Genomic DNA, 24712 nt, shown 5'->3' with positions numbered 1-24712 from the left:
AATGGGAAAATTGTTACCCGTGACCTCGAGAGCTAACGGGGCGTGGCTTCGGAGTTTGAACGGAGACTGCCCGCACCAACGAGTCGCAGGCATCAACTTAAGAAAAAAAATTAACTGCAACAATGTTTTTTTATAATGTAGGCCCCGGATACGAACGAACTTTTTGAAATTCCACCAATAAGGGGTGTTAGCGATATGATAAATATCGCATAGCGGCATAAAGCTGATTAATAAATATGATTGAAAAAGTGCCTCTGTATTATTTGTATTTTGGTAGACATAACAACAAGGCAAACAAGACATAACAACAGCAAGGCTGGTCCATGCGAGACTGATACCCGAGAGGTGACTCGACTCAGTCTTACCGCTCGCTCTGCATCTCATTTTTAAGATTATTTGTGTCTTGATTTTATAATAATTATATTATATTAATCGCGCCCCTTGACCTCAAGAAAAACGGCGTGGCAATTGTGGGTTGCATTGACTATCAATGAGGCGAGGCTTTGGATTTTATTTTTGTGTATTGTGGGTAGCATGTACCTACAATCAATGAGCCGTGGCTTCGGATTTTATTTTTGTGTATTGTGGGTTGCATTTACTATTACTGCAGGCCTTCTTCGACTTTTCTTTTATTTTCACGCGAGCAACGCCGCGGGCATTCAGCTAGTAATGTGATAAACGGCTGGTAAAATTATTTTCAGGCACTCTAAGCAGTGCGCCATTACTCCGCTGGACACTTTTGCGGGCCCGATCTTCCTATTATTCAATCAACGGTAGTAGCGTAGCTTTTAACGAACTCTTAGGCTTCCAACATTTAAGCGTTAAATATTATTTAATGCAATTTTTATGAATTATGCCGCCAATTATCTAAAAAACATCTAAAACCATCTAAAAAACAAATTTATTATTTTAAAGATATGCGGCTTTTACTGTTTTAATCGAGATTATTTCTGATACCATTATATAGTTTAGAGACGGAGATTAAATGCCTTATATAGTGTTACTCAACTTATCCGATAGAATTTAATTTCCCAACCAAAAAATTTCATTTATTAGATAAGTCGTAAAACACCCTGTACATATAACTTTTTTTTTGTTTCTTGGCTGCATTTCTCTAAAAATGCCGATGATCAAGTCAGCGAGCATCTTTACCCTCTTCAAGCAAAAACAAAAATATTTTGTTTACCTATATTTTGCTTAATTGTTTAAAACAAATGCTTTATTTTGATGACAGTTGGAAGAAAACTTCATTAATTTTTTGTTTTATTATACTTTTAATTAACCTAATTTAGTATAAAACAAATTTGAAATAAAAAAATACCCTACCTATCTACTAAAAATATTAATGATGTTATAGTTCAAATAGTGTATTTAACCGATATACAATATAACCGATATAAGATAATATATAATATAATGGTATATTTGTAAAAAATCTCTTAAATGCCGATTTTTTATGACTACTTAAAAATTATAAAATATTATTCTATATATCTATCTAAAAACTGTATAATTTGGATACTGATACTGATCCATGATTTTCTTCAGCAAAATTACCAAATAAGTTGCCTACTGCCTCTAGCGTTGCTATTGGAATCTAAAAATGTAATAGAATAATATATATCTGAACAATATCTTAACCCTTACTATTAGTTGTTTCTAATTTGAAGAAAAAAGTCGTTAACCCTTTGGAACCAATAAAATTTGTTTGAAAATAGTTTATTGGGTAATTGTTTCATCTAAACATTAGAATGGCTTATTTTTTAAAGTCAAGACCGCTTAGGAAAAGCAAAAATCTTTTTTATACAAAAGTATAAAGTATGAAATTAAGTGTATTAAACAAATTTCATTTGATTTACAAAATTAAAAGATAATGTTTAAGTTGCGGTATATTTATAGATATATATGTTAGGTTTCAAGCATAATTATTGCAATCTAATATAGTTGTAAGAATTACAAAATAAATCAATACTAACGGTTAAAATATCCTTAATCAAATTTCCATTAAACTGTTTTCTTGCAGTTGTTGTATAGGTGACCGGTGGTACAGGTTTATAGGCAGATTCGTAACCAAACCCGCTACTAGCGGCAATATTTCTTGAACTATCAGCGTTGGCTACTACGTCGCCATAATAGGGTTTTTCATCGCTGCTAATAACAAAAAATTAAATTAGAAAAGTTAAGATTTTAAAAGTTATATTTTTTTTGATAAGATTAAAAATCTCATCCAGATAAAACATACCGATACATGGTTATGCGTGTTTTGCTTTGACTAGAGCATCATGATTGATTTCTATAATCATTACAAAATGCTACCAAAATATGATGCGTCAGTTGCTTTTCAGATATTTTTTTTCAGATTTCAGATATAAAAAACTAAGATGAGAATCTAATGACCAAAAAATAAGGAATAAAAGTAACCATCTACAATAAAAAAAGCCATGGAAATGAAATTATTTATAATAATGTACAAAAAACAAAAAAAGTTTTTATCACAGCATTCATTGTTTGTCCTAAATTGGATACCCGCACATTTTAATTGCATAATCCAGGATAAATAAAAAAAACACCCAAGTTCGTAAACAAGAGCTCTATTGGCTGATAAATAAAATGTTACGAAATAACTAACTTTAAATAACAGATAGGAGTAAAATTTAAATCGTTATAATCGACCCGAGTCTTACACGTTACTTTTTTTAATAATCTTGCGTTCAGAACTAGAGCAAGACACAGCCACAATCATCGTTTAGGGCCATTTTATGCGACCTCTATTTTTAGATCATTCGAATGTTGTTGCTTCACGGTGCATATATGTCTTTATGTTTAATATTAAATTGGCTTCTTTATTGTTGAGTTTATATAGACTATTCACCATTTATTTGCACACTATTTTCTACATCCTCCCAGGGGGCGAATGTGGAACTTCTAAAGGAAAGAGAAGTTGCACCGGTCATCTTAATCTCCTTGCGCCACTATTTATTATGTCACACACACGCACTCGACAGTCTCTTTTTATCAACGTCTCTGTTACTCGAACCATTGTCCATCTCAATCTCAGCATGTACTGCTCGTACAACAAAGCAAGGTCATCCTTTTTTTAAAGTGCGTGATTTAGAATTCACTGCAAAGTGTGCTGTACGCAACTGCTGTAGATAATCTATGTCTCACTTATTTCAGAACTTAGTCATAAGTTGCTCCCTAAGTTTCCACTTAAATATCGTTTCTTTTAACTTTTAGAATTTCAAAATCCATCAACAGGCCAGAACTCTTATTTCCCAATAAAAAAGTGAGGAAAATAAATAAACTAAATTAGAAGTATCATCGTGAAGGTAGGTTAAAAGTCTCGAGTTTACAGTTGCTCTAACCTCTGTCAAAATAGTTCGCAATTCTTCATATCCAATCGACGCCATCCCAAGCGTAATTTTTAAGGCATCCTTGACAGTCCCATATAAAATCCCATTTTATCCTGTACCTCAGCTCTACCTCTTGAGCCATACGACGAAAAGTTTTTGCGTTGTCTAAATACAGAACACCTGGCACTCCTCTGCGACCTATGAATCTTCGTAGGTCTCTAACACAACTTTCTGTACTCACACTTGGTACAAGTTGCAAATGTATAGCACGTACTACTGCACATGTAAGCAACATAAGCAACATGATATATGCTTTAGCTTGTCCATCTTCAAAAATAAAAAGTGGCCCAGCAAAGTCCATACCCATGACCTTGAAAGGGGTTGCTTCATATATCTGGTTACTCGGCAACGGCGCAAAACATTCAGATCCAATTTTTTCCTTGAAGCGGCGGCATTTGATTCGTTGGCAACTTTGTACTATCCAGTACTTTCTTCTCTTTTGCACCAATTTAGCGTTAACTCCACTATGGAGTTAAGAGCCTACCAAATTCCTTCATGAGCCTTCCAAATTATCTTCTCCGTCAGAAGAGACTTCTTCGGTATAATTATTGGATACTTGGTTTCGTAGGGTAACGAGGCTTCTTCTAGCCTACTTTCAAGCCTTGAAAATTAATTGTCATCTAAAAATTGACGTAATGAAAAAATTGGGGACTTGCAGCTCACAGGGACGTTATTGTGAGGACACATTATTTCTTCTTAAATTTTTTTAACTTGAACACTTTTGATCCAATGATCTTCAGCTACTTTAAGTTCATTCACCGAGTGTCCTTTTAATTCTTTGACCTCCAAGTATCCCTTTTGATTTCCATTTCTTCCTAATATATTTACAAACCTATAAACATAGGCGCTGATCCTAATCACAAATTATCTTCTCCGTCAGAAGAGACTTCTTCGGTATAATTATTGGATACTTGGTTTCGTAGGGTAACGAGGCTTCTTCTAGCCTACTTTCAAGCCTTAAAAGTTAATTTTCACCTAAAAATTGACGTAATGAAAAAATTAGAGACTTGCAGCTTACAAGAACGTTATTGTGAGGACACATTATTTCTTCTTAAAATTTTTTACCTTGAACACTTTTGATCCAATGATCTTCAGCTACTTTAAGTTCATTCACCGAGTGTCCTTTTAATTCCTTGACCTCCAAGTATCCCTTTCGATTTCCATTACTTCCTAATATATTTACAAACCTATAAACATAGGCGCTGATCCTAATCACCTTTTAAAATTTGCGGTACCTGTCATTATTATTGGATTGGTGGACTGTATGCTTGTACTTGTCTAGATAAATGACTTGACTATTATATAAAACAAATAACTTTATTAATTTAGATTCACAAATTAAAAATAAATTATTGATCTGACTTGTGCACACGGAAAGTCGTTGTTCTAGTCTAGCTTGATGCTTTCTTCGTACTACTTACTTGGCTCGAGCGAGTTGTTAGGGATCGTTGCTAATAGCAATGGATGGAACACTGGTGCGACGCGTCAGTTGCAATGTTGCCGAACTTAACACAACATAATATAATTCACAGTATTCATTCACTGGCGTAAATATGCCCCCAGCCTTTAAAGGGATGCACTTTCAACTCTTTAAAGGAAGAGGACAAATCTTCTGAAAATTCCTCTTGACACATCCAGTGCTTGTGAGAATGGAAGCAATGCGGGAAACTCCATCACCACCAGGATGAAGTTGATGCGACCAAGTTTCCATTCTGTAGGGAGTGCTTGATCATCTTTGATTAGAACTAGAGTGCCCACACACAGCTGGCCTCGCCTAACCTTTCACTTCTGTCGTTGTTGCAATTCGGATATGTATTCTTCTTGCTAACGTCGCGTCGCCAGAAATGTTGACAAATCTTTTGGACTAGTTCAAATCTTGATAAACGGTTGACCTTGATATCTTCCCAATTCTCGTCTGGAGCAGCTGTGAAGGGTCTTCCAATGAGGAAGTGAGCATGAGGCGAGAGTTCAAGATGGCTTCGATTTGAGATAAAACTTCGTAAAAGTAAGATTCGCATTTGCAAGGACACGTTTTAAATGACTTGACGCTTTTCACGCCGCTCTCTCACAAACCCCCCATATGTGGAGAATATGGACAAATAAACTGCCAGTCGATTCCTTTTCTAGTTGCAGTTTCGCTTAAATCATTTCGACATGATTTCACAAATGCTTTTAGCTCACGGTCTGCTCCCAGAAATGTTGTGCAGTTAGCAATTACAATTTTAGAAGGCCTTCCTCTTCTTGAAACAAAACGCCTTAAAGCTAATAGAAAATAATTGGTAGTTAAACTAGAAACAAGTTCAAGGTGCAATAGTGTGATTAGTTTTGATCCATGCTAGAACTATCGATGAATCGGACCAATAAAAATAATTTTGGAATTTTATGGTTAAAGCCATCTTGACCTGGTTTACTAGACGAGCAAGTAATAAAGTTGCACACAATTCTAACTGGTATGTTTAGAGTTTTGATAGGTGAAACCTTGGATTTTGAACATAAAAGTTTGATTATTTTTATCTAGACTACGCACATACAAACATACACCGTAGGCTCTCTCCGAGGCGTCAGCAAAACTATGTAACTCGAATATCTTTGCCTCTACATGCCACATGTCGTTCGATCGTTAGCTTGTTTAAAAGAAGTAAGTCATCCTTAAATTTGTGCTACTGCTGAGCTAGATCTACTGGTATGTGTTCATCCCAGGACACTATTGCGGACCATAATCTTTGCATTAAGATCTTTCCTAAATGGTACAAGGACTTAACATTCATAAAGGATCAAATATGCGAGCGATGAGAGACAACACTGATCTTGTATGGTTCAATAGTTTTGTATCGTTCTGGTAATGGTGTATGTCAATGCAAAATGCTAACTTGTCGCTATGGCAGGACCAAGTCAAGCCTAGAGTTTTCGTGGTTTCATTTGGACCAAATGTTAGTATGCTGCAAGTCTCGTCTTTGGTTTCTATTCCATCTAGCACCTAGTTTCTTGAGTCATTTGAATACCATTTAAGTAACTTGAAACAACCACTTTTCAGAACACGAGAAATTTCTTGACAAATTTGGTTAGAATGTTCAATGGAGTCAGCACTAAAAAGTAAGTCATCGACGTAAAATGATCGTTCGATAATATTTGCAATTTCAGGATTGGAGTTGGCACATTCGGTGGCTAACTAGAATAAACAACGAACTGCCAAATAACTGGCGCTAGCTTGCCCATAGGTAACTATTTAGGGTATAAGCTTTTAATACTTTTGTAGGACTTTCTCGCTATAAAATCTTCTGAAGTTTTCTTTGTTTTGGATTTATTAGTACTTGTCTGTACATCATTTTGCAATCGGCAGAAACAACGTAACGCTTTTCCCGAAATCTTAATAATATTAAGAAAAGATCGTCTTGCAAAACTAGACCAATATGTTTAATATTATTAAGAGAGATTAATTGATGGTGAACTGGCATTAAAAACGACACGAAGTTTCGTTGTTAAGCTATCCTTTTTCAATACTCCGTGATGAGGCATGAAGTATTCTTCATGCCTCTTCATATTTCAGAGGAACAAATCCGTAACTGTCATGTTGTAACGAAGTTACTAAATTTTCTGTAATTCTCTTATTTATCTATAGAATTACTCGGTTCTTTTTGTAACTTAAATTAATAATTTTCAAGATTCATATTGACAACTAAGATTTGCCCAGTAAAGTTAGGACACTTTCTATTTTGTTAATAAACGCGCGACCGCGTTATTAACAAAATATATTATACCCATAAATTATCGTACCGCTTTAACATTTTGCTTACCGACATGGGTTCTCTTCATTGCACCCCTCCTCTTCCCGCACCGTACCGTATTAAATTTGGCCTTATGTAAGGCTTATTGATAAGTGTTAGCAAGGAGATGACATGTTAGGTTTTGGGATGAATAAATGTGATAAATGTGTATATTTGTAAATACTTTTACAAATATATTCTTTATAGGATTACACTAATTTTGATAAATCAAGAATTAATTTGTTATAAAATATAAAACAAACTAAATTGTAAACGTAAAGATGTCGATTTTAAAACTCTTAAATTTTTTAAAATTTGTGGTGAAGCGGCGCTTCACCCGCGTCCCCTGACGAGTGGCTACTGTTTTGTTACAATGTTGCCTATAGTTTTACTCACACAGAAGACCTGGATTACTTTCTCCACTGTCTAAAGGCTACCCGATAGGCCGTGGTCCCTCATCCACATTAAACTTGAGGGTGGCGCCCGAGATAATGATTGGATAACCAACTACAAACTTTATAAATAACCCAGAAGATCGAAAGGGGATAGAAAAAATTAGTAAACGCCAGTAATACCATTACAATGTGATTGAGTGATTGGTACTCCTGAATGAAATTAACATATTGGACTCTCAGAGACTCGTTTCTTAAAAGCCTTTTCTCGAGGTTGTAAAACATTTTCTTCGCTTGAGAACGTGATTCACCTAAGCAATCAGCTGACTGTTTTAATGGTCGATTTACTATAAATCGACCTTCATGATTTCTAGTTGTTGTATCAGAAAATATCCTTTCACATTCTGCTTCTTCGCTAGGTAATGGCCTGGCTTGAATTAACTCAACTTCGCAAAATTAACGCAAAATCTTGCCATTAAATCTCGCAAATCTTGGTTGATACTTAAGTTGCACGAAACAGCAATTTTTTGCTCAGGTGTTTTCTAATGGACCAGCTACGACCCATCCAAGTTCAGTTTGTTGAAGCGTAGGGCTGTACTTGCCACCTGACAATCGACCTGTCTTTTTAACAAACGCCAAAATAATTCGCACCCAATCAAGAGTTCGACTGGTTTGTTGAATGTCTCGTCGGCGAGGTGTAGAGTGTGGGCAATTTTAAATGAACTTAGATCAATCTCAAAAATCTGGAGCAATATTTGTGATTTCTGGAAGAATATAACATGTTAATCTTGCATTAAAATCAGTACATAAAGAACTTAGATTGATTTCACATTTATCCTTCACCTTTGTCATAGAATTTGATATGCCAAATACATTTAAATTGGCAGCAAACCTATCTAAACCTAATGTGTTACAAAAATCTCCAGTGATGAATGATGACATAGATCTTGAATCTAGTAAAGCACGCGCGATATGAGGTATCCCAAATTTATCTAGAACCTTGACAAGAGCTGTTGACAATAGCGTAAATCGTTTAGCTGTTTTACACACGGTATTGCTTAAAGTTACTTCAACATGAGGAACTTCATTGAAGCTATTGTCAGCATGTGGAGTCTGGGATAGAGACTCGCCTTTATCTTCATGTAATAAAGTATTATGCCATGAATGACATTTTTTGCACAGACCTAATTTACATGTTTTGGGAGGATGTTGACGTAAACAATTTGTGCATAATTTGGCCTTCGAACGAATTCAATCCGTTTCTTAACCGATGTTTAAAGAAAATCTTCACAAACATAAATCGAATGATCTTTCTTGCAAAAGTTACATGAAAGAGTAAAACTGGAAGATACTAGTGACCTGAAGGTAAAACGTTACTTGTTATATCGCTTGACCTATCATCATCTTGCGTAAATTTTATGTTTGTTTTGTACTCTAGGGTTTCTAAAAAATCAGCTTGATTCAATCAAATATTTCTATTCGCTTACCGTATTTTGATCAAGCTTGGACGTTACCATATAAATTAATAATGGATTCCAATCTTTAACTACTTGATTTAATTGCTCTAGTGACCTAAGATGCTTTGATACATCATCTATTATTTTTCTAATTTTGACTGAGGATTCCCTTTTAATGTTTTCTAGTGTAAACAAAGCTTAATATGGTTATGAATTGGTAATTTAGAATTATTAAAACGATTGTTTAAGGTTTCGCATGCTATGGTATATCCATTTGACGTAAACTCAATTGATTTTAAAACGTGCGCTGCACTGCCCTCTAGAGAAGCTCGTAAATAATGATATTATTGAATTGCTGATATGGATTCGTTTTCATGAACCAGCCATTGGAATGTCTTCTTGTATTCTAACCATTCGTAAAACAACCTATTAAACTTTGGTAGAGGAATTACTGGCAATTTAACTCCACCCAAGTCAAAATTTCCATTGATAGATAATCCACGACTAGATCTTGCAGTTAAATGCATTGAGTGTGTTGACTCTGCGTCTTCATTTTCAGCAGAAAATATATTTAAAATATTTTTTGCAACTGATATAATGTCAAAATATGTCGTATCAAATGATGCACGCTCTGCATATTGTTCATCTAAATGGGATATTGGGATGTTTGCCTCGATTTCGTATTCAGGTGGTATATATTCTTGATACACAATTTCTATGCGCGATAACCTCTCTTGAACTTGAATAATTTTCGTACCACTTAAAACTTGCCCTTGCTCAACGCTTGCTTGCTTTTGCTCGATAAATTTTATAAATAATGTTAGAGCACCCTCGAGCGATCCCCTTTTTCTAGTGAATTTTTCTACCTCTGTCATTTTTAGTTGTAAAAAAATAGAATAATTATTAGAATCTTAACAGAAACTTATATGATAATGCGCAAATATCTTGAATTTTTACACTTGAAGGAAATAGGAAAAATGGTTTGGAAAAATGGTTTGGAAAGTCGTTGTTCTAGTCTAGCTTAATGCTTTCTCCGTACTACGTACTTGGACGCTCGACTTGAGCTCGAGCGAGTTGTTAGGGATCGTTGCTAATAGCAATGGACGGGAAACTAGTGCGACGCGTCGGTTGCAATGTTGCCGAACTTAACACAAAATAATATAATTCACAGTGTTCATTCACTGGCTTCAACAAGCTGCCTAATGCAAATATTCACCTAACCTCTAGGATATTATCGTCAGTGTTAACTAACAAATTCAAAACCTCTGACACATCATCAGTTCCATCTTGGTACTCATCAGTTGGCCAACTATTGGATTATTCTTTTAGCCATTTTGGTTCTTCTTTCCAAAAAGTTAACTCCAAGACAAATTTTGCTGAAACACCTCTGGTAAGTCGGTCCGATTTTCTTTATTAAATATGTTGAATTTCATTCACTCTATTTTGGACATAAGGCTTCCGTTTTAAAGGTTTACCATGAATCCTGTATAGTGCTATTTTTGAGTATTTTACTTACCCGCAGTTCGCAGATTTAACATATACATTAGGTAGAAGACTAGCATCTCCATGCCGATCATTTTATCCCCTAAGATTAAATGATCTATCTCGAAATTTTTTTCTCGAAATTGGACTTCTATATACTACTTCCAAAATTCGCCTTCCAAATACGCTGTAGTAGGATCTTGTCTCGTATTGTGATGGATCCTAAAACACTAAGGGATCAAAAACTCTCGCAATCGTTTGCAAAACAGTTCGTTTTGTTGGCACAGTGGTCGATAAGTTAATTAGTGATGATAAATCTATAGTTAATTCATCAGAACATAAATGCGATAGAACACCCAATACCTTTCGTGTCTGACCCACCTCTAATACTCTATCGTCTTTCTTATTTCATTATAATTGGATAGCCACTTTCTTAAATTTATACCCGCTGCTGACATAATTTCCTTTGACTGCTCGTAAGCTTTAATAGCCGTATCAAAGAGACCCACAGACATAACAGCATCGTCAACTTAGCCAGCCTAAATATTCCTTTAATGTAGCAGCCACCATAAAAGGGCTGGACGCAACTCCAAAAGTGACTCGCTTTATACGGTAAGTAAGGAGGTCTGGCAACTTGGACGTATCAATAAGATAAGGCTCGATTTTGTCTCTAAATCATAAAAACAAATAAGAGTCTAGGTCTTTAGCACGTTAAGTCCGATCAAGTAAATTTTTTTAGAGTCTCCCGGACCGCACTCTATTTTTTACTTTAATTAATACAAAATAAACTCTTAAGCATAGTTTAATTAAGTTTATATTGTTATATTTTTTTTCTTTTTAAACGAGATTTAAAAATGAGTCATCACATTGATGCCACGCTGTCCAAGTGACAAAATTAGAATTTATAAACAATGTGGCATCGATGTTATATCTTGGAACTTCTTGCGACAAGTGACTGGAACGCGGAGACAAATTGCCTTGATACTAGTACTGAACTAAAATGGGACCAGTTGAGGTTCAGAAATAAAAAAATCCTTGATTTTCAGCCTAATAACTATGGTGGTAGTAGTGAATGGTAAAAGTAGTGAATTTTATGTGAATTTTGAAATGTTTGATAAGGATCCATACGACTTTTACAGGTTATTTTTTTAGTGATGAAATACTTGAACTAGTACTTGAACAAACAAATACTTACGCAAAACAAAAAAATTGACAATAAGGACTCGGCCAGTAAATCAAAATCAAAGCCATGGGTGCCCACAAACACGGAAGAAGTAAAAACTTTTTTTCAGATTTTCATTTGGTTGGGATTGTTCAACCTGCCTCAATTACGTGACTACTGGTCCCAGAATTTCTTGTACAACAATACCGTCAGAAAATTTATGTCCAGAAATAGAATTGAGCAACTGCTTTCGACAAATCATTTCAACAATAATGAAACGATCAATAATAATCATCGTGAGGTAGACCGTTTGCATAAAATTGCTCTATTGGAAAAATTAATAGAAAGGTTTCAATATGTTTCCATACATGTATAGAAAAAACTTCATTGAATCGAAGCAATGGTACCTTTCTGCAGCAGGCCTAAATTCAGGCTATATATAAAGAACAAGAGGTACAAATTTGGCATCAAATTATATAAACGATGTTTTGAAAATGGATATACTACAATGATTGCAAATCCTTTATAGATCTTTCTGATAAAAAAAGCCTACTCGCATTTCTTGCGCAGAGGTATCAAATGGTATAGAAAATTAGCTTTTGAGCTTCTTTTTGGCTCTGCAATGGTCAAGGCATTTATTGTATTCAAAGAAGTAACAAAAAGTAAAATTTCAATTCCTGAATTAAAAAATTCAACAACTTTGGAAATACTCGGTAAATAAAAATAACTAGTTTTAAATACTAGTCGTGACGAAGTACAAAATCATCGGCTTTAACAAGCTAGGATAAAAAACCGATGCGTTGTATGCTGCGCTTCTAAGAAAATTTCTTTGGGAAGAAAGGGAGCTCAGAATAAAACACATCGATCAAAATACCATTGCAATATCTGTTTTTCTTCATGAACATAAGGGTATCAAAATGCGTTAGACATAGCTTTTTACGTCGACTAGAAAAATTTTCTTAATAAGAAATTACGATTTTTTCTTATACGTTACTTTGTTATTTGTTTTTTAGATATAACCTTACAATAAACTTTTATTTGTACCTTTTCGAAAAGCTTGTTTATAGTTTTTAGTATTGCCCAATAAAACACTAATATTTTCATATTTTTAAATATATTTACGGTCAGCATAGGTTTCATTCCGTAAGCCATGCGTTTTTTACCTATATAGATTTAGTGCTACTACAAGGCATCCATACAATACTTTGCTTTTAAATGTAAACACACCTTGCGGGGCATCGCCTCGCTGCCACTCTGTCCGAGCGCAACTAGGTGGTGAGGCTATGATGTTATGCTACCCGGGGGTTAACGTGCTAGCTGACAAGGAAATCTGAAAAAATGATTTTTCTATATCCGCTACAAGGCCTACAGAAACAATCCTAATTCAAAAAAAAAATTGAGCACGTCAGGCAATAAATTATTGCCTATAAATAAATGGTTGTTTAACGACAAATTACTTGGCACATGCGCGGACGAGTAAAATATTTCGCGCACCTTGGTCGTGTCCTTATCGTTTCGATAAAGAGCCTGATGAGGCATAAAATACGATCGTAACTCGTCAGTCCCAGAAATCACCAATTCGGCACAGTTATTCTTTATATACTCGCGCACTGCGTCATTATACTCCTTAATTTTTCCCTGTCTGTTAAGACGTGATATCAAGTTCTTTACATGCGCTAAAGTACTGTTGTAATTATTGTTCAATTTTTCGTTCGATCCACAGCAACGAAACGTACAATGACTCATAACCACCTCATTAGATTCCCGAGCTCCGTGAATTGTTTAACCTAGTTCTTTATCAATAGCCCTCAATTTATCCATCAGATGGCGAATTTCACCGATAATCAACAACCAATAATTTTCGCTACCAATAAGCTAAGATTTTTTGTTTGAATATCTGCTAATCGATCTATAAATAGATTTGGGGACTAAGCTGGCGAATGCATTACGAAACGTGTGATCAGGCGAGACGAACGGTAGTTGAGAAGGAGATATACGTTAGTGGAGATAGAAAGAGAGAGAGTTACGGTTTGTATATAAGAGTAGGAGCAAGAGAGAGACGTGCATGCGCATATTTTCTTTCTCTCTTTCTCTCATAGGCAGTGCATGGAATATATATATATATTTTAGTCAGTACTCCGTTTGCGAGTTTGCTAGCATTACAAGCACCGGTGATTATTTATCAATTTCTTGATTATTTCGTAATTTCATTTCGTTCTTAAACAATTTTATAAATCAATGTTTGCGTTTCGTGTATTGATTATTCTACGTTTAAAGTGAATACAATTATAAATTCATTTTATATTTATATCATATTTTATGAATGTTGTTTTCGGGTGAATAATAAGAATTTATTGGAGGAAGTGATACAGACTCTAAATATAAAAGTGGTGCTCCTGGACCATCAATTAAGAAGAAATTACGTACGGAAATTGTGCATAAATAGACATATAAATGGAGATAAATAAGTTTTACTTCGATTTACTTTTGATTCGTTTTCGAGAAAATTAGAAAAATCTTTGTTTGTCTTAATTTGTTCAGATAGAAAACAAAAACATGAAAATATCAGTTTTTATTACAATAAGTGTTCAAAATGTTGCTCATTTTTGGCCAAACAATGATATAGGCGATGTTTAAATTCCTGACGGACATTTTCAAAAACATGTTGGCGGATATCATGGCAGCTGTCGATAGTGCGTCGACGAAGTTCATCCAAACTTTCAGGTTGGGGAGTTAACACAATAGATTTCAAATGACCCCATAGAAAAAAGTCTAACGGCATTATATCAGGAGATGTATGACATGTATGACATATATGTACGGCGTTGCACTGTTGTCGCTAGACAGGGTTACTTGGGTGTCAAACAAGTAGTTTCATTGCAAACGATGAGTGATGAAACTATCTGAGGATGGATGAAGATAGCTACGTGATGCTACTTAAGTTAGTAACGCCGCTGATTGAGAAGCAGGACACAATACTGAGGCCTGGTATATCACCTCATGAACGATTAACTGCCACACTCCGCTATCTAGCTACTGGGAAGAATTGCTCAGTCGTTAGGCAAAATAATTCCAAAGACCTGCTATGACATATTTCAAGAATTGACTATATGAAGGTAAGAAAATAAATATAATTTAAATGTATGGTTTACAAAATTAAACAGTATATTCCGTGAACATAAAAACAAAGTAAATCAAAATATTTTCCTGCCTATTATATTATTGATAAACAAACATTAGGTTCTTTATATTGTCAATATTAAGAACCTTCTACGTGACTGATTAGTCCTCTTTATTTGATTAATAATTTCCAAAAAAATGATGAAATGCTATTTTCTAAATTGGGCTGTGATAAAACTTATGCTGAAGTTGTATTATTATTTTTTGGTTGACAAATATTTAAACTTGGTTGCATTTCATGCAGTGAAGGTCCATATGGATATGTTATGGAATGTGGTAACTGGTATTTATCTTGCACATAAGTATGGCATTGATTGGATTGATTTATACCGGAATTCCTGTTATTTGTGGTAGCTAACTAAGAATAAATTTAATTTCTTGAACCATCAGTTGCCGCTGTAATAATCTTGCTGTATTTATCAATTGCCTATTTCAGCTTTAAACAATAAATCGTTTATCTATCATTCGTTGTCCTATAAGCTTTTCTGTATATGCCAAGAAATAGTCCATCTTTTCTCAAACAGACCGGCTTACATTAAATAGTAATAAAATATACTTTACGTTACAGGTCTCAAATTTATTAAATTAGTCAGAGGATTACACGTGTTTCGCCCATACTAGGCATCATTAGATCCACTTGTGTATTCACTAATAAAAATAACGAAAAAAGAAGTGGAGGACAACACTACATGATAAAAGTCAAAAGTAGAAATTAAGTTAAAATTGGTAAAATCGGATGGAGACTAGTTACTACATATTAAAATTATACAAACAAACGATCCTCTGACTAATTTAATATATTTGAGACCTGTGACTGAGTTTATTTCATTACTATTTTCCGTATATAGCCTAGTTTCTTTTGATAATGTTCTTAATTTTGCTCCAACATTTTTTCCAAACATATTGTATACCTGCATATTAGTTGCACTAGTACGTAGCCGATTTCCAACCATAGTTATTACGGCATCCTCTTCCTGATAACTTTTCCCTTTTTGTTGTTTATGTGACCTTTTATGAAGTCGGCCACCAACCCTAATTAATTTACTCTCTTTATCAAGAAATGGACATAAAGGTAAAATAAAATTTTCCTTATCCTCTTTAATAGGTTTATCATTTAATAAGTTATAATAAACTTACTTAAAAGACTGAATCTTTGAAATTCGAATTAAATGTTCCATTGACAAATTTAATTCAGTAGCTGTCAAATAGGGTTTTAAAATTTTATTAGTTCTAAGTTTCCTAGCTCTACAATTACTAATAAACCTATAACAAAAACCTAAGACGCCAGTCAATTTTGTAAGTGAAGAAAACTTCGAAAATAAATCAAATTTCAGAACTTGTTCAAAAATTGCAATATTAGCAACAATTCTTTGCTCAGGCAGCGTTTCTGGAATATCCTCCACACTAGTCAAAGGTAAAGTGTCCTCCCTCAACCAGTGAGTTCCATGAAACCAAAATTCATTGGTAATAAGACTTAATGCAGTACACCCGCGTGAAACTAGATCCGCTGGATTTTCCTCGGAGCGTACATGATACCAACTGTCAGGGCTTGTTAGAGATTGAATCTCGTTGGCTCTATTTTTGACAAACGTCTTAAACCTATCTGAATTTCCCTTAATCCAGCCTAGTGTAATGGTAGAATCACTCCAATAATATACTGCATGAAAGTCTATCTGAATCATGACAATGACCTTCTTTGTTAACCTAGCAGCTATCAGTGCCGCTGATAATTCTAGTCGAGGCAGAGTCGGAGTTTTAACTGGAGCAACCTTTGCTTTAGAGCATAACAGAAACGTCAAATAACTACCATCAAAATTAATCGACCTAACATATAGTGCAACAACATATTCTGACGCGTCAGCAAATGTGTGCAACTCTACAAACTGCAAGTACTTGAGACTTCAGCATTCGAGTCTGAATGCTCTTTCCACAAACTCTGTACTAACAACTTAGCCACTAAAATAACTGGTTGGACCAGTCCCAACGGGTCGAATATCTGACTAGATATTGATAAGATCTTACGTTTTGTAACACTTGTTTGTCCTGAAAACTCCCTAATTTTATATTGAATACAGTCACTATATGCATTCCAGTATAAACCTAATATCTTATTCTGCTCATTCTCACCCAACTCTAGCATGCTAGCCTCTAAATTGTCATTTACTTGGAAACTGTCACAAAAATCTCTCTTATTTGAGAGCCACTTTCTTAGCTGAAAACCTGCACTCTCTAAGATCATCGAAATTTCTTTCTGTAATACTAACAATCCATTTTCGTTGTCAGTACCTGTCAGCAGGTCATCCATGTACATGTCATGTCTAATTATACGAGCAGCCTCTGGAAACTCAGATTCATAATCATTCGCCACTTGGTGAAGGCAACGTACGGCTAAAAATGGACTACTTGCCATACCATATACTACCATATTCAACTCATAATACACTATGTTGCCATCATCTTTACGCCATAATATTTGCTGATATGGTATAGCTCTGGATTAACTAAAATTTGTCAGAACATCTTTGAGATGTCAGCATTTAACACATATTTGTGTTTGCAAAGTAGAATGAAGACTAAGTCGTTACCAATCGAAGGCCCTGTATATTGGACACAATTCAAAATTAGCCCACTAGATGTCATACTAGAGGCATTGAATACAACCCGCAACTTGCAAGTCAAACTGTCCTCCTTGATAACTGCATGATGCGGTAACAAGAAACTTTTATTATCCTTACTCTGTCTCCAATCACTCCTTAACTCGCTCATGTGCCCAAGATCCTCAAACTCTGCTATAAACTGGTAGTAACTGGAGTAAACTGGAGTATTTTCTCTTTAACTCAAGACTTTTCGCAAACTTTCTGTCTAAAGGTCTCAAACTTGCTAAAGCCGCTACCTTGGAGTCACCTAAGTCTGACAAATTTTCCCTAAATGGAATCTTTACTACAAATCTGCCTAAAGAGTCTCTCTGAAAAGTCTCTAAGAAATATTTCTCACAATAATCATCCTTAATATGAGGCACCACAGGTTCCTCGAGCTGCCAAAATTTCATAAGAGTCTGATTTAGTGAATCATCTATAGCTAAATTACAAACGGACTTATCACCCTTTCCACTAGATAAAAAATATAACTCTCCGCCAACTAATCAACCTAATTGTGTCCTTTGCAGCACAGGATGACCTCTGCCTAGCCTAATTTGTTCCATAATTAATATATCATAAAAAATATCTGCACCCAATAACATGTCAATATCTTGGGAGACATTAAATAATGGATCTGCCAATTCAATATTCTTAGGTATTTGTACGAGAGTACTCTTAAAAGAAAACAAAGGAATAGGAGAAGTCACTTGCCTAATGACTAAACATTTTAACTCCTTAGTACACTAGTAGTGTAAAAACGCGGGTGGCTATGATGTGTCCCCATGTAATTCTTATGGACTTCCGGTGGAGTAAAAAAAGGGGCGGAGCTTATGAAAAGTATGGTAATGGTGGGGGTAAGCGGGCGGAGTCAATATCGAATGGAGGGCTGTGATTGGTGGGGGGAATGGGGTGCGGGGAGGTGTGTAGCGCCCTGATTGGTCAGAATTTTGGCGGGAAGATAAGAATGTGGATGTGTGGAAATGTGGATGGTTGATATGCAAATGAGGGTCGTTGATATGCAAATGAGCTTGAATGCGGTGTTGGCGGGAAGAGAAGCAACGTTGTCGTATGAGTGTGACTTTATGGAAAAAATATATTGTTAAAGAATATTTATCAGTAAATAATGATTTTGAATGGGGGATTGATAACATTGTATCGGAAGTTGTTGCGATATAGCATAAAATAGGATCGGAATTGTTTGCGGTGAGCTAAAATTAGTAAAATTCATAATGCTTCATTAATTATAAAATGGTTAGCTGGTTTCCATTTCATATGGTATAAAAGATTAGATCCAGTTTTGATCAATTCAGTATTTCAACACATTTCGCAAACAAAAAAAAACTGAATTTAATAGTATTAATACTTTTTTAAGTATGAATTCATCGCGTAAAAATCCAGAATATAAGTGGGGTTGTGAAGCAGAAGCAGGGATTCAATCTAATAACCCACCTGCACCAACTATTGATAATTCGTGGGGTGAGTGTTCTAATACTTTAGAAATAAACAGTCAACCTTCTAGAACTGAAAAAAGAAAATTCAATTCGAGGGGTGAGGGTGAGTGTTCTAATACATTATTACAATTACTAGGAAAAAGGCTTCTGATACAGCATGGGATAAAATGGAACCTGCTGCTGCTGCTGCTGATGCTGCTTGTATAGCAGTACCCATTGATAATTCGTGGGATGAAATGTCACCTGTTCCAACTTATAATCCTCAACTGTATATAACTGCAAACATGGTTCTTAGACGTCCTCCTCCTAAAATGTCAAGAAGCGAAAAAAGAAAATTCAAACTAGATGAACGAAAGAGGATGCAGACACTTGGATGGATGTAATTTTAATTGGTTAAATTGTATTTTAAATAAAAGCAATGTTGAAACATTTAATTTTAGATTTTCTTTATTCATAATAAATAATTGTATGCAAGTATTACAATTTAATTTATAGGCTACAGTAGGTCCATCAATCTCGTCATAATCAGCTTCGTTTTCATTATGTGTATAGTAGTGTCCCCAACAAGGTTCCATTAGTTTTAAAAGTAAATCCTCAGATATGTGAATAGTATCTACTTTTTTCAATAATAATTTAACAAATTGTTGCTTGAACGTTACTGGGTTTTTGATGTTGTTGAGTATAAATTTAATTTTCCTAATTTGCGATCTTGTAGGCGTCATATTATTATTATTATTATTATTATTATTATTATTATTATTATTATTATTATTGTAGCAGGGTGCAGAGATGTTGCTTAGTCGAATGAAAAAAAGCTTTTGCAAATAAGAAAGAAGTGATTGCTGTTATATAATAAATTAGTGTAGGTATTAGATTAACGGTGGTGTGGTTATCAGTTGCGGTTTTACAGTCCTGCGAAATAACCCTCGTTGATGATGATTCACTCTTTGAGCATGTGTTTGAAGTGTAAGAATGTGCGATTTATAAATATAACTCTTAATTTATATTCCGATGCGTTTACGGGTAATGCCACAGAGAAGGAAGCAGGGTTTTTTATCGAATCCATTCTACTCCAAGCAAATGGCCAAGTATCATTCATTCTATTAAAACAAATGTATATTTCTTTACCATTATCCGGATGACTAATGAAAAATGTATTATTAATTAGAGCTGATAAAAGTAAAAATTTCGCTTCTAACATGGCCATATTATTTAATTGTAGTAAGTAATATGTTGTTGTTATTGAGGTGAGGAAAGGAAATAAACTGAAACTAAAAAACGAAATATTATGTTTTTATATATTTATTAACATGGTAATAAGTTACATAAATAGTTATACAAAAATGTGGCGTTATTTTTACTACACATGCAATTCGATAAAGAGTGAGAAAAACAAGCTGGTCGATCCATTTTAAAACTTGGAGTTGTCTGTTCAACGTTAAGAATTTCCACTTCTGGATTGTCCTTTAGAAGATCTCTCAGGAAGTTGTACTTTTGATGACCTCGTATATAGATTCTTTGAATATCATAATTCTTAATTATTTCCACTAAAGTTCTTTTTACGTCAGATAAGGTACTGGATCCGGCGTAGTAATTAATTCCATGATGATGTTGTCGTAAATAGTTTGCTATTCTTTTTTCAGCAATACTTAACTCACTATGCAATTTTGTAGATTTAATTAAAAAGTGTTCACATCGAATCTTCTCAAATATCGTAATTTCTTTCGGTATAATATAATTATTTGAATCTTCAATTTGGTAAAGACCTTGAATGTCAATAGTTATGAATCTCATGTTGTTATTGTTGTTACCTAAACGGTTACTAAATAAATGAAGAATAAATTCGACCCTTTTATACTAATTCTCTTATCAAAGTAGTCAACGGATTGTATTCTATTATTTTATCGTTATTAATTATGCAATAACAACGGGTATTATCGGGGAAATTCGTGCCAGCTTCGAATTCTAGCTTTACGTCGACTGTAGATAATTTTATATCTTCTTGGCGGGAACAATCGATTACAAATATTGGATATTTTAAAAAAGCAGTATAATTAAACAGAGGAAAGCTTATATTCCTACCATAAAATAGCTTTTGAAAGTCCGAGTATAATTGATATGCCTCGGTATATTTTCTTTTTGTAAAGTCGAAGTTTTGGTTTTCAAATGGATACACTTCGGAGTTTAACCATAACCGTATGTTATTAATATTTATGTCATCGTAATTATTTATATCTCTTGAAGGATTATCTTTTCGATTTGTCTGAAAGCAGACACAAACAAATCTTGGTCTAGTTAAATTTGAAGTGGTTTACACTACATACATCTTTATTTGTGGCCTTTAGTGATGGCAGTTCATGGAATTTCCATTGTCTAAAGGGAATCTGAATAAATCTGTTTGAATTGATTTGTTCCAGTAAATGTAACTTATATGGATCACTAAGATGTATATGTTTTACTTTTAATTCAATTTTTTGAATATCTATAGTAGCTCTACTGGTACCGCTACTTTTATAACAATTATTATCATTGCAAGCTCTTACTAAACGAAATTTATGTTTTCCCATAACAATTTTACGATAATCATGAAAGATACTAAATAAATGTCCTAATGGGATTCGAAGACTAAAGGTTTTGTCTTTTTCATTGTAAGTAGGAATATCATTAGAATTTAGACAGGAAATCCATCCGCCTCCTCCTATAGAAACACATTCATCTGGTGAATAGCATAATAGCCCTCTAATTGTTGACACGATACCCGGTTCTCTCACCTTTTCCACTTCTTTTCCATTTAGTTCATATGATAAGGTTTCAAATAAATAAGCTCCTACGTTATTGCTTAAAAAGCACTGTCCTTTTGGAATTTTCCCTTCATCTTTTGGTTTAAACGCACACTCCAAGTATAAGTATCCACTGGAAAAGTCTATAAGAACATCTTGCTGATTAACGATTATTTCTATCTCATCGTTATATCCAAATGATTGCGTTTGTGTATAATACGTATGTTCTTGTTCTTTGACAATGTTTTCGTCGAAAACAGCCTTATTAAATATATTAATTTTATCGGACATTATATCCCAATTGTTTTAAAACAGAGATACTTTTTTTAGACAATTTATTTTGATGTTTTTTATTACTAGTAGTATGCGAGTCTTGTTGTTGCTGTTGTTGTGTTTCACTAAAAGATTTATAATCGACTAATAACTTTTTCATTATGCTCTCTAATTTATTGCTTTTATTTGGCTCCTTATCCGTCAAGACTAACTTATTATTATCAAAGTCATCATATCTAATAATTAAGCCCATCTTGCTTAATTTCCATTCGAATAACTATTTCTTCATTTTGAAAGTTCACTAGCTCTTCCTTTTTGATCTGTTACCTCAACGGATATATTGTCAATGGCATGTTTTTTATTAATTGGTAAATATATAGGGTTATGTGGAACAATAATTATAGCATAACCTGGATCAACAGTTGGGGCAAACTCGAATAATATGTGGGCTGGTCTATTACCATAATAACAACCCGAAACGATATTACAATTTATTCGTTTTGTCACTACTTTTATTATATTAACAGGTATATCGGATATATGGTTTTTTAATTTTGGTAATACCTTCTTTGAGAATCCTAATAGCCTTCCCACTGACTTATCATCAGTAAAGTCCAGGTTAAAGATACTCTGCACTTCACATTTTAAGGTATTATTATTAGGTTTAATAGATAAAATTCGATTTTTCTCTTTTTGTGTACAAGTACTTGATGAGCACAGTGTTAATCTTAGGTAATCTTCTATATCGCTTATTTCATATGCTCCAGTCGGAATTTCGATAACTTGATCATTACTAGCTGTTAAGATTTTAAATTGATTATTCACATTTTCTTCAATATTTGGTATACTGTTATAGGTATAAAAACCTATTAGAGATATTGAGTAATTATAATAAGCATTAAGTTGAATTGGTGGAAAGAAGTCAGCACTTAAGATGCTACTATGACATTTCAACGTGATGGTCTGAGACATGACTAAATAAAACACCTTTTTTTCTTTGATATTTATATAACTATATTTTCTTAAACATTATTATATAAATATTTTAAGCATAAATGTCCACAATTAAATGAACTATAGTTTTGATTACAGTTATGATTATAAATAATGTTACATTCGTTTCTTCGTGTTAAATAATCGACTAATTTTATAGGTGGCTTAAGATTGCCAAAGCTATCGAAATAGCAAATGTCTTTATCTTTCTTTATGTATGCTACCCAATGACTTCCAACTCCTTTTTGGGAATCCAAATTAACTATACCGCATTTAAATTTAAAAGGTACACGTTCTGGAAGACTATCTCGCATATATACACCTCGAAATCCTTTAATTTTTAAATTATTTGCCGCTTTTTCCAAATCGAAATTGGTCAGAGGTCTCTTAGGTAGCTTTATTGGAAGTTTTTTGACTGCTTGTTTAAGTATAAACCAAGCCCCTTTCTATATTTGCTTAAATAAAGTCCTGCTCCTTTTTTTCCCAAAGCTATAGCTTCCATTCTTTGGTTATGCCTTTCGGTCTCTTCCAGTTTTTTTCTAGCAGCCTTCATGTCATTAACTGTCTTCGCAACAGCAGATATTCCTCCTGTTAGACTGCCTATTGCACTCAATCCGGCAAGAATAGGTATGAGAGGTAAGATTCCTCCTTTTTTAGGAACAGAAAGGACTCTTGGTAAATTGATTTTCTTTTTACCACCAACTCGTTTTATTATTGAACGTGCTTGATTTACAAGAGAGCCGATTCCTATTTTTAACGATAAATCATGATTCTTTGATTCTTTCATCAAAGGAAGTAATAAAGCTTTTCTTAAATTTAAATATATTAATTCCCTTTTTTAAGCAGTTCTAAGTCTTAACATTTTCTAAGCAGTTTATTAGAGATCATAGAAACATGAAGATTGTTCCACAACCATGTTATTACCCGTCAAAAATCAAGATTTAGAAGATACGAGTAAAATTAGGAAACATGGTCCGTTATTACCCAATACTGTTAGAGCTCTTATAGTAGGACCAAGCAATTGTGGAAAAAGTAATGTCATAAATTCTTCTGAGTTTAATCTTCGAGCCAAATGGATTACGATTTGAAAATATTTACGTATTCTCCAAAACTCTATATCAACCTAAATATGAATTATTGCGTAATGTTATGAAAGAAGTGAAAGGAATTGGATATTTTAACATTCAACAAAGCGATGATATAATCAGTCCTTCGGATGCTAAAAAAATTCTATTATAATATTTGATGACATAGCATGCGATAAGCAAGATAAAATTAGATCTTATTTTTCTATGGGACGTCATAGAAATATCGATTCATTCTATTTATGTCAGACTTATACACGTATTCCCAAACATTTAATCAGAGATAATGCTAATATGTTAGTGTTATTTAAACAAGATGAAATAAATTTAAGACATATTTATAATGAGCACGTTAATACTGATATGGAGTTTGACATGTTTAAAAAAATATGCTCAAAGTGTTGGAAAGAAAAATATGGATTTTTGGTCATTGTTAAAGATGACGATATTAAAAAAGGGAGAAGGGGAAAGGGCAAAGGATTTGACAAATTCATTTTATTTTAAATAACTTTTTTTTCTGTTTATTATCCTCTTGAAATTACTAAGCAGTAGATTTACTCATCATAAACATATAAAAGCCAAAGTCGTAATGAAAAAATAGTCAGATATATTTCTAAAGTTAAGGTGATAACAAGTAAACA

At 33.9% G+C, this 24712-nt stretch overlaps 1 protein-coding gene across 4 annotated transcripts in view; it reads right to left on the bottom strand.

The window, feature by feature from the left end:
- Window positions 1–1254: 1254 nt before the first annotated feature.
- The window catches only part of LOC126738542 (uncharacterized), a 139295-nt gene continuing 115837 nt past the window's right edge, over window positions 1255–24712 (bottom strand). For 3 of the 4 annotated variants that reach the window (XM_050443917.1, XM_050443916.1, XM_050443914.1), the window contains 2 exons: window positions 1977–2151; window positions 1255–1597 (listed from right to left, as the gene is read on the bottom strand). In XM_050443917.1, the coding sequence (XP_050299874.1) occupies window positions 1499–1597; window positions 1977–2151 (274 nt within the window). In that variant the 3' untranslated portion in view covers window positions 1255–1498. The remainder of the gene's footprint in view (window positions 1598–1976; window positions 2152–24712) is intronic. The other variant, XM_050443915.1, reaches the window with a different exon arrangement.

Source organism: Anthonomus grandis, chromosome 7 (genome assembly GCF_022605725.1).
Source record: "Anthonomus grandis grandis chromosome 7, icAntGran1.3, whole genome shotgun sequence".
NCBI lineage: Eukaryota > Metazoa > Arthropoda > Insecta > Coleoptera > Curculionidae > Anthonomus > Anthonomus grandis.
Note: the sequence above shows the minus strand (reverse complement) of the source record. Positions and strands in the feature narration are given on the sequence as shown.